At 43.9% G+C, this 11,796-nt stretch overlaps 1 protein-coding gene and 1 long non-coding RNA gene across 2 annotated transcripts; both read left to right on the top strand.

Moving 5' to 3' along the window:
• Positions 1–136: 136 nt before the first annotated feature.
• Positions 137–2,872, top strand: LOC110168845 (uncharacterized). Its single transcript, XR_008633106.1, has 2 exons — positions 137–1,884; positions 2,053–2,872. It is a non-coding gene; the product is annotated as an uncharacterized LOC110168845 (long non-coding RNA).
• Positions 2,873–6,944: 4,072 nt separating this feature from the next.
• On the top strand, positions 6,945–11,395 carry LOC110170221 (deoxyhypusine hydroxylase-like). Its single transcript, XM_020935859.2, has 6 exons — positions 6,945–7,159; positions 8,052–8,173; positions 8,620–8,787; positions 9,467–9,543; positions 9,926–10,163; positions 10,646–11,395. The coding sequence occupies exons 2-6, from the start codon at positions 8,068–8,070 to the stop codon at positions 10,954–10,956; spliced, it is 900 nt and encodes a 299-aa protein (XP_020791518.1). The 5' UTR covers positions 6,945–7,159; positions 8,052–8,067; the 3' UTR covers positions 10,957–11,395.
• Positions 11,396–11,796: the final 401 nt, after the last annotated feature.

Here is an 11,796-nt window from a genome sequence, read left to right as displayed (position 1 = left end):
GGTGGTTTGGGTGTAGTGATGGTAGGTGGTGTGGTGGTTTGGGTGTAGGTGATGGTAGGGTGTGGTGGTTTGGGTGTAAGGTGATGGTAGGGTGTGGTGGTTTGGGTGTAGTGGTGGTGGTAGGGTGTGGTGGTTTGGGTGTAGTGGTGGTGGTAGGGTGTGGTGGTTTGGGTGTAAGGTGATGGTAGGGTGTGGTGGTTTGGGTGTAGTGGTGGTGGTAGGGTGTGGTGGTTTGGGTGTAGTGGTGGTGGTAGGGTGTGGTGGTTTGGGTGTAGTGGTGGTAGGGTGTGGTGGTTTGGGTGTAAGGTGATGGTAGGGTGTGGTGGTTTGGATGTAGGGGTGATGGTAGGGTGTGCTGGTTTGGGTGTAACGTGATGGGAGGGCTCTTAAAGTATCACCTGGGGAACACTTACAACTTCACTTAGCTTTAGAAACCACTCTATGAAATGCTCTACACTCTATCTGACAACATTTGCCCAAAACACATTTTTGACAATGCCTCAAAGAATTTAACCAGATTTAGTTTTACACCAAAAACATTGCAAATATAAATTTATCCTTAGCAGTGCCTCAAAACCTTTAACCAAATTTAGCTTTGCATCAAAAACATTGCATTTTTGTAAGTAACTCACCTAGGATGACTTGACTTGCTCGTGGTAAATATATATGTATAATAATTAAGGGAAAAGACTCAACAAAAGATTCCAACAAGTGATTTGTCTTTGTCTTATTTTTCTGCTTTTTATTGTTTAACGCACCACGCAAGTGACTGGTGGTCACTCTTTATACTCGTGGTCACTCAGGGTTTTTAGGCCCGGAGTGCTCACGACAGAGCACTTATAACCAACTCACTCCGTAGCCACTATTTTACCAGAAAGCTCATACAAAAATAATTAGGACAAATCACTTTGCAAGTACCCTTTTGGAGAAATTACCCTGTGACCAGGAAAGCTGTAAAGCACAGCCTAGTCCGAATTAGAGATCTTGACCTCGTAAGCCGAGTTACAGCCGGAGGGCCAATGCCAACCAAAATCAGGATCTGGGTTATTACGCAGAATTTTCAATATTTATCTAGGGTCACAGAACTCCACCCAGGTACATGCAAAGTGATCAGTACGTCACATATAGCACACATCTTTCCAAATACAGGCAACACTTTCTTAGAAACCACAATCTTCAATGTTCTAGCCCCCTACACCTCCTCCCCAGCCAGGTGTGAAGTCACTGCCACCTCGCTTGTCGAAGGAGCCGGAAGCTCGCACCCGCATTGTCTGCAGGCCTCCCATGCGCCGCATAACATACAGGTTTCGTACATCAATGTCAAGTAAAGGTCAACTGTCAAAAGAACAGAAGGTCCTTATCTTTCCTGCACACAAACATAACAGTTACAGAAATTAATACAAAATAACCTAAACTTAAAATTTGAATTGAAAGAATTAAGCAAATTAACATAAAAGAAACAAATCAGATTAAATCAAAACAGAACAAGTAACTTATGTTAATATGGGTCACAAAAACACTTCTAATATCTAAATCAAACACTCTTAATCTCTATTGCTCTAACAGTTATTCATTTATCAAAATAAAGCATCATGAACATCTTCATCTGAATTTCAGGAGCCCTTTTGGTAGGGCTTACGCCAAAACCTTCATCTTTTCACCCCACCCGAGTGAGCTCTCCCGTGACCGAGGGGGGGGTTCACGACAATATTCATGTTCTTTTCTCATCTGCAGCTTCCTGTATGAGAACACAACACATTGCTGGGGCCACAGAAATGTTGGCTGATGAGACGCTCATGATTCATGAAATGGGTCAAATGCAGATGACAAAGAAAAGTCAACACTGAGCAGGAGGTGCTGACCCAGACTTCTGCCTCTGTTTAGGTCTGGGACATGTTACATTGAAAACTCCAATAATAATAAGGGCTGCAAATGAATCATGCTCATGTTGAAATTATTATTTAATTTTCTGAAAATGCACATTTCTCAAATGTGTGAGATTTAGCTGTTTGGATTTATGTAATAGTTTTCTTAATGTGTGTGTCATTACAGGTTTTCACTCTGCAGACAGAAATTTCAACCAGTCAGACTTAAGGCCCATTCTGCTCTTCCTCCTCCAGAACACGAGAGATACATCAGACTGAATGATCCAAGTACACTGGGTCATGTCTCCACTGTCCATGTCCAGACTCACAGAGGAGGAGGAGGAGGTCCAGACTGCAGCAGACCTGTGGGGCCTCTGGTTGCATCAGGCCTCCCTCCTGCACATTCTGTTTGCTGCTGTTCCTAATGTGTCCTAATAGTGATGTGTCCATATTAGGTTTAACGTCTAATTTTCTCCAGAAGTGAAACAGTAAAATGGTGGTTTCTGTTCGTCTTAGCTGAGGAGCACCTAAACAGCTTTATCACTGAGGAAGTGTGTCCCATGATAAATGTGTCCTTATATGACCTTAACAAGTGTATGAGACAAAACTAGAGTCATATAAGTTGCTCATAATAAGTTTTTCTGAATGTTTTTCATTCTGTACTGATGTTTGATTCATGATGAAATGTGCCATTTACTTTCTGTCTCTTTTGAAAGTAACTAATTACATGTACTATAAGAATGTACTATTGTACTGCAGTTAAGCAGTGGTATTCCACCTCATCATATTTTGGATTTTTTTTTTTCTGCTTCAGCAAAATGGGAAGAACTCTTTGAGAGTACACTGACATACAGCTATTTTACTCACCTATTAATGCAGTATGTGTTTGTGTTTGTGTTTGTGTGTGTGTGTGTGTAATGGGTTTAATGTTTGACTATTCACATTATGATAAAGTATTTACAGTATTTACAATCCTTTGATTGTTTAATAAACCATCTTTTCTCAAAGCAGAGATGTCTTTCTTTATAAAATGACTTAAATACATCCCCGGTATAAATGTAATCCTTTATCAATTTAAAAATACTTTATTAATAATTAATAATCTCATCAGTTTTTGAAACTTTAAGGCAATATAGTCTATTTTAGATGTATCCCAGAAATATCGCCGTTTTGTTTTGCAAAAGTTAAACATAAGTTATCGTTTTTAGCCATAAGATTTGGATGAGAATTTTTAGAATAACTTGGTCTAAAATTCCAAGTTTGATTACCCGTGCGTCATCTGCGTGGTACGTGTTGTTAGCATTAGCATTAGCAAAGTGTCTCGGTTGCTAGGCGACGGGGCGGCTCCGTGGGCTACACCTGTTGTGTTGTGCCCTCATTTTATTATTTGTATTATGATAGAGACTTATGATTTAACCAATGGTGTGTAAGAACACTTGATCACGTGAGGCACAAAATTATGAATGGCCTGCACCTGTGAATAAAAGTGTGTGCCCGTGGAGAATGGGGTAACCACACAAAAAGAGAATACGAAGTGTACTGTGTTTTAATGCTCACGACAACGCTGCGTAAAAGGACCCTGCTAACAGGTTATGGGCCCAGAGTCATTTTACGCAGTTTGAGGAGCGGTCTCCAGGTGAATGTCGCGACGGTAAATGCGTGCACCTGAGTTCAGCCACTGACCGCAAACATGAGTAAAAACAGAGAAAAGGACACTGTGCCAAGCCGCTGGGGCAGACTCGTATTTAATGGCGATGAAAAAGGATACGAGCTGTGGGAGACAAAGTTTTTGGGCCACCTCCGTCTCCAAGGATTGAAGGACACTATTTTACAATCACCTGGTCCTGACGACGAAGATGATGACGAGAAGAATGCTGAGGCCTATGCGGAGTTTATCCAGTTCCTGGATGACAAGAGCCTGTCGCTGGTAATGCGCGAGGCGGTGGATGATGGACGCGAGGCGCTGAGGATTCTCCGGGAATATTACGCTGGCAAAGGGAAGCCCAGAGTGATGAACTTGTACACTGAATTAACGTCTCTACAAAAGTCACCGATGGAAAATGTCACTGAGTATGTAATCAGAGCAGAGACTGCGATTACTGCGTTGCGAAGCGCAGGTGAGGCGCTCAGTGACGGACTTTTGATAGCAATGGTTTTAAAGGGGCTGCCAGAGACATTTAAACCATTTGCCATTCATGTTTCTCAGAGTGAAGATAAAATGACTTTTGCGGAGTTTAAGACAAAGCTCCGGAGTTATGAGGACATTGAAAATATGCGTGCAACTGTGTCTGAGGACAACGTGATGAAGGCGAGAGCGCAATTTGGCACAAGGCGCGCACCAGAGAGCGCAAAGGACAGTGGCAATACGGACATTGTGGTGTCAGAGGCCACATAGCCAAAAGCAGTCCGCGCAAGCAGTGGTGCAGTCATTGTAAAAGTAACACACACAACAATACGACGTGTAGACGGAGGAAGCAGCGGGATAACGCACAGCAAGCGTCCGACGCGGAGAGCAAGGAATATGCTTTCCGGATAAGTGACTCGGAGATGCAGATGCCAGATGTCAAAAGCAAAGGTCTGATGGTGGATGCGGGTGCAACGTCACATATCATCACAGACATCGCCAAGTTCAAGAGGTTCGATGCCAGTTTCCAGGCCGGGACGCATTGTGTGGAGCTAGCGGATGGCACCAGGAGCAACGGAGTCGCCAAGCACAGAGGGGACGCAGAGGTGTGGTTGGTCGACAGCAGGGGGCACCGTCTCAAAACAACGCTGAGGAGGGCCTTGTACATCCCAACTTCCTCAGGATATCTTCTCTGTGAAGCTGCCACCACGTGTGGAGCCACGGTGATCTTCAGTGAGAAGAAGAACGTTCTGCTACATAAAGACGGCACTAAATTTCCCATACATGTACACAACAAACTGTACTATCTGCACACATCAGAAAGTGACAGTGAAGACCAGTGTAACAAATGTCATGATTTGCAGACTTGGCATGAAATTCTAGGACACTGCAATTTTGCAGATATCATGAAATTAAAGCATGTTGTAAGTGGTATGGAGATTAAGAATGAGGGAAATAAAACTCCACCACACTGTGAAATCTGCACACAGGGGAAGTTTATTCAAACTAGAAACAGAGGGCCGGATACCAGGGCTAAAGCACCTCTGGAAATGGTGCACACAGATGTAGCTGGTCCTGTAGACCCTATGTCCAGAGAAGGTCATAGGTACTACACTATCCTTTACAGACGATTATTCTAGTGCAGTGTTTGTATACTTTCTGAAAAATAAGAGTGACACAGTACAAGCTACTGAGAAGTTTCTAGCTGATATGGCCCCTTATGGGCAGGTGAAATGTATGAGATCAGATAATGGTACAGAGTACACTGGGAAAGGGTACCAAGCATTAATGAACCGGAGTGGTATTAGGCATGAGACCTCAGCCCCATACTCTCCCCATCAAAATGGTACTGCTGAACACAACTGGAGAACTCTGTTTGACATGGCCAGGTGTATGCTCATTCAGAGTGGGCGACCTAAGATGTTATGGACTTATGCTGTCCAGACTGCAGCTGTAGTGAGGATTAGGTGCTTCAGCAACCGCACTAAACAGACTCCTTTTTACATGCTAACTGGCAGGCAGCCTAATATTTCCAGGATGCAGAAGTTTGGACAATTGTGTTACACATTTAAACATCAACAAAAAGGAAAGTTGGACACAAGATGTGAGAGAGGGATTTTTATCGGATATGACAAGAATAGTCCAGCCTATTTGGTGTACTATCCCAGCAACAGAAAAGTAGAGAGACACAGACTTGTGGAGTTTATATCCAAAACGGACACAGATGTGCTGGATGCTGATGAAGATGATTTTGTGGTCAACAGACAGACAATTAAAACCCCACCTGTTAGTCCACATGTAACTGAAAAACAAGTAGATGTCAAAGAGCAAAGTGATAACCAGACACAAATGGTGAATAAAGAACAGGAACAGGCACCAAAAAAGGAAAATGGGGAACATCTATCTGACCAGAGGAGATACCCAGCTAGAGAAAGGAAGAGACCTGGTTATTTAGATGATTATGTTTGTGGTTTTGAGGATGATGAGACCAATATTGACTATTGTTATAGACTATTATGTAACTTACCTCAAACATACAAAGAAGCGGTAACCTCACCAGATGCAAAAGAGTGGGTTAATGCTATGGATGAAGAGATGCAGTCATTAAAAGACAATGTAACGTTTACCCTGACCACATTACCGAAGGGCAAAGCTGTAGTGGGGGGTAAATGGGTCTATGCACTCAAAAAAGAACAATGATGGATCTGACAAATACAAGGCGTGTTATGTTGCCAAAGGATATAGTCAGAAGAGAGGAGTAAACATGTGGATATAAAATACCATTTTGTAAGGTCCATGTTAACTGATGGCAGGATCAGCCTGGAGTACTGTCCCACTAATCAGATGGTTGCGGATGTAATGACGAAACCAGCAACCAAACTTAAGTTGTTAAATTTTGAAACATTTATGTTTGGTGCACGATAAACATGTTATAGGTGTATAGGCCTGATTGTGTTTGTATAGTAATGTATTTTTCAAATGTGAGCAAGTGGGGGTGTTGTGTTGTGCCCTCATTGTATTATTTGTATTATGATAGAGACTTATGATTTAACCAATGGTGTGTAAGAACACTTGATCACGTGAGGCACAAAATTATGAATGGCCTGCACCTGTGAATAAAAGTGTGTGCCCGTGGAGAATGGGGTAACCACACAAAAAGAGAATACGAAGTGTACTGTGTTTTAATGCTCACGACAACGCTGCGTGAAATGACCCTGCTAACACCTGTCACATTTCAGCTACGGTGAGGGCTGCAGTCTTCACAGCCTTCGAAAGCTGCCGCCCTGGAATTGGGATACGGCTAATATGGCTAATACGAATAAAAAAATAAAAAATAAAAGTCTATCGTAGATATGACGTGTATCCGGTGGAGGTCACGTGTTTCCGGTCTGGAGTGGAGCTCCACTTTCCCCATGTGTCTGCAGCCAGTCCCCTCTCCAGAAATGGGATGCGCCCGGATGCGCCCCGCGCCGTGCCGGATGCGGAAGTGTACTCCGTGCTTCCCTCACCGGTGTCGAGCTGCGTGGCTCGGTGTGTTCGTTGCGCTCGGTGTGTTCGGAGTGGGTTGAGCGTAGTGTTGTTGTGTGGGACTAGTCTGGAGGTCTCATTTGATGAATCCATACCAGTTTGGGGACGATCTGGCTGTTTGACTGACAAGTGTCCTCTCACGGTAAGAAATGGTGTTCTATTCTGCCAGTGTTGAAAAGTTGAGCCACATGTTACTGCAACGTGTCTCCGAGGAGCTCTCCTGCCACTGGCCCTGCGCTTCTGTGGGGTTACAGTTCTTTGGGTTAACATGGGTCGTGTGTTGATTGATGTCAGAACATCGTGATACTCGGTGTTTGATTCTCAGCGCGTCCTGGTTCCAACAGGAGCTTTAACGGGAGGAGAGCTCCGTGTTTTGGGCTGGGTTTGGTTCTTTGGCCAGAACCACGTGAGCTTGCAGTTGTGAATGATGTATTTGCGCCTATGAGCAAGATGTATTTCAGATATTATTACTGAGCGAGTCGACTGGACAATAATTCAGGAAGAATGGGCCAAATGGCGAGCACATCTAACCTCTAATCCATCATTCTTTTGGATTTAAACGAGCCAGGGGATTGGATATAAGCAAGGTTGCTGTTAAAACGTTCCAAATATTGTGCTGTTGGTGCTGCTTTTAAATAGTGATCTCAAAATGACTTAATAGCTTTTGAATGTACAATTTTCCAAATGTATGGCTGAAATGGATTCAGTGAAATAAAATAATAAAACGCTGTTGTCTTTATCCTCATCCTCCTGCTCCTACTCATCCTCCTTGTCCTCATTCTTTGTCCTCCTCATCCTCGTTCATCCTCCTCATCCTTCTCCTCGTCCTTCTCCTCATCCTTATCCTCCTCTTCGTCCTCCTCGTCCTTGTCCTCGTCCTTGTCCTCATCCTTGTCCTCATCCTTGTCCTCATCCTTGTCCTCATCCTTGTCCTCATCCTTGTCCTCGTCCTTGTCCTCGTCCTTGTCCTCGTCCTTGTCCTCGTCCTTGTCCTTGTCCTCGTCCTCATCCTCATCCTCGTCCTCTGGCTGCAGTGAGCTGAGCTTGGCCATGGCCAGTGTGGAGCAGGTGTCTGCAGTGGGACAGGTTCTGCTGGATTCCAAACAGGAGCTGGCCCGGCGTTTTCGAGCCCTCTTCACCCTCAGGAACATCGGAGGTACCACGTGTGTGAAGCACAAGCTTCTGCTTTTGTCTTTAACATGTGCGCCAAATATTAAAAAGCTGTCAAGTTGTTATATAAACATATGGTCTGGTGACAGTGTGTAGAGAGGTTCTTGATATTAGAGCTAGAAATACTCCCTCAGCTGCTTGTTGTTGTTGTCATAGTTAAGTTACACAGATATGACAGTTGCTTATCATTTGTGAGTTTAAATAAGCTCAATATGTCTCTGAAAACACATCATATTTAACAATAGTACAGTGTCTCACAAAATGAGCTAGAACCTCAGAGACTGAAGTTGTGTTCATGTGTTCAGTTGCTGTCTAAAGGATTTGCTCAGTAAATGTCAAAAATCTATGACTTTTGTTTATGCCGACAGAGAAGACATTGAACTTTGTACCACTTTAGTTTAATCTAAGTGCTGATCCTGTGCTGTGTATTAGGCCCAGAGGCTATCAGCTGGATCAGCCGAGGCTTCAGTGATGAGTCTGCTCTGCTCAAGCACGAGCTGGCCTACTGCTTGGGTCAAATGCAGGACGCCCGGGCCATCCCCACCCTCACCGCTGTGCTGAAGGACACGCAACAGGAGCCCATGGTCCGGCACGAAGCAGGTACCACTCACCCCTGCCCACGTATGCCCTGTATGTGATGGCCTTTGAGATCGTCCATACTATGTTTTACTGACTCCTGTGGTGCTTTAATAATGTTTTGGTTTAATAATTGTTTTCCCGTCATATTAATACTAATACTTATGTCCAGTTTCAGCATTATAAGCTTTTTTCAGTTTCATTTTGCATAAACGCAGAGATGTTAGATTATAGTTTGAGTCCATTTCCTGTAGTGACTGGGGCATAGGGTCATAATTCAAAATATCTACAGTGTAGATAATCCATCTAACTCTTTCCACACCATTTTACAACTATTACAGGAGACTCCAGATTAATTTACTATGGTGGATTCACTGAAGAATTAGTGCAATCTCAGTAATACTAACAGTAATAAGACATAAGTGCATACAGTGTGGGTGTTATTACTTCTCTAGAGAAGGTTGGTAAATTGTTCAAGCTCTGGAAGTTTGATAGGTTGATGGCTTACTGATGGCTTACTCCACTGTTTAACACTCTTGAATGAAACTGATTGAGGTGGTGGAGGAGTGTGGGCATACAGACTCAGTCCTTAAGTGTTGCTTTCTGTTTAGGGATTGCACTGGCTGATATTGCTCCCCCATGTGTGAAACTTGTGTCACCTTTGTAAAGCTTCTAAAACCTAGTAATGAGCTGCTGTGTTCAGGAGAGGCCCTGGGAGCCATCGGAGACACTTCAGTCCTGGAGCTGCTCACAGAGTACTGCCAGGACCCTGTCATAGAGGTACAGTCTGTCACGGAGCACACCCAAGACATCACATCACTCACTGGGAGCTCATGTTTCCTGAGTTTTTATGACATGCCAAAAGCAATTTGAGAGAAAGATTTGTGCATGCGTGAGCAATCTTTATCGCATATTTTAAAGACCACATATCAACATCTGTTTTCACCACAACCGACATACTACGTCCATTGCTCTGTACTTACACTGCCATTCTTAATCTGTGATGCACGTTGGATTCAGCAGCGCACACAGGGGTACAAATGAAAAAACTCACCAATCTTATTATAATTCTAATTCAAATGTGATTAACTGCACAGCCCTAGAATGTTGAAAAATCCTGATTGTGCCAGTCCTCATATGACCAATGTTTTGCCCTCTGCAGGTGGCAGAGACGTGCCAGCTGGCCGTGGCTCGTCTGCAGTGGCTGCAGTCTGGAGGACAGGCCCAGGATGATAGCCCCTACAGCTCTGTGGACCCTGCCCCCCCTGCACCCCAGAAGAGTCCCTCTGAGCTGCGGAGCATCCTGCTTAATGAGAGCCTGCCCCTGTTCGAGCGCTACCGGGCCATGTTTGCTCTGAGGAACCTGTGTACAGAGGAGGCGGCACTGGCTCTGGCTGATGGTAGGGCCCGGGCTGAAGCACAGGGACAGATAGCGCTCAGGGGCTTTAAAAACAGCAATGGCCAGTAATATTAAGCAGGTCTAAACAGAACAGTAGAGTTTTATATCCTGAAGCAGTGCTAGATTTTTTCTTCTTTTACATTATGAATTTATAATCTTACCTATAGTCTTATAGTCTTACTGTCAATTGAATGCACTGCCCTGCATCAGAAAAGTCTGATAGTAGAAGACTTATCAGATATGTGGCAACCACTGACTATCATTTTTAAACATTTTTGTTATACAGCACAAGTTTGATACTGTTGAAAGACTGAAGTCATTTGTTACTACAGAGCTGCTGGTTAACCTATGGGCTGTGTGGGACGGTTGAGATCCTTGAATACTTGTCTGTCATGTCTTATGTCCCTCTCTGATATCAAGGCATCACATTTGGTGAATGCAGTTAACAGTGCGCACTAAGTTGACCCTGTGTTCCTGTGGCAGGTCTGCAGTGCTCCAGCGCTCTGTTCCGTCATGAGATCGGGTACGTGTTGGGTCAGATGCAGCACCCAGCTGCGGTGCCAGCTTTGAGCGCAGCTCTGGAGCGCCCTGAGGAGAACCCCATGGTGCGGCATGAGGCGGCAGAGGCTCTGGGCTCTATTGGCAGACAGGAGTGTGTGGGTGTGCTGCAGAGGCACCAGGCAGATGGAGAGCGTGTGGTGCAGGAGAGCTGTGTGGTGGCTCTGGACATGCTGCACTATGAGAACAGTGAACAGTTCCAGTACGCAGATGGACTGGTGCGCCTGCAGGGCTGAGACTCCACTCAGGATTCATGGGAGAAAGGACTGTCACTCACATAAACGCTGGACTAATGCAGAACAGACCTGCCTCATACCGGATTAGATTAAAACGCCACAGTGCCCATCTTGTAGGCATAGAAAGATTTACCAATTATGAAAAAACTGTATTTTGGCTTGCACCAGTACACCTTATTTATTTTATAGTGGATAATCATATATTATTACTTTGGTGAATCTCATACAATGTTTCTTTCCTCTAGTTTATAATTTGCCATAAAATAAATGACAACACTCACTTTGATCCAGCTTCTATCATGAAATGTAAGCTTTTAAAAAGCCTTATCACAGTGAGCAGTGAGTCAAGGTCAGGCCCTGTATGTGACCTGTGTGTAGTAGTGTTTGATTCAAGGATTTGAATAAACCAAATATCTCTGTTGGACTGCAGAGCCTCCTCCACCTGTGCAAATGCTCGTGACTTGTGTACCCTTCCTTGATTTGATTTTCACTTTTCCTCTTCTCTGCTCATCTCCTCAACCATAAACACAACTGCTTAGTCTCATACAGTAAACTGGAAGATGAAGGGGAAGGTGAAGGTCAGTTACCTCCTTGTCTCCATGTTTGTAAAAGCCCTTAATTGTCCAGGTAGAATCCATGGCAAAGGAGTAATTCAGTTTGTCAACTGAATAAAATCCTTGTCTCCATGGAATTGTTATTGTTTTGATGGGAATATGCCACAGTGTGGCATTAAGCCCACACTAAGAATGTATGTTTTTCAAAGAAATTATTTTGCAAAAAAAAAAAAAAAAAAGCAAAAACTGGATAAAATGAATAAATGGAAAACTCTTATTTGGTCTT

Source organism: Boleophthalmus pectinirostris, unplaced genomic scaffold, assembly GCF_026225935.1.
Source record: "Boleophthalmus pectinirostris isolate CB_2022bp ecotype Guang Dong unplaced genomic scaffold, ASM2622593v1 HiC_scaffold_3, whole genome shotgun sequence".
Classification (NCBI taxonomy): Eukaryota; Metazoa; Chordata; class Actinopteri; order Gobiiformes; family Gobiidae; genus Boleophthalmus; species Boleophthalmus pectinirostris.
Note: the sequence above shows the minus strand (reverse complement) of the source record. Positions and strands in the feature narration are given on the sequence as shown.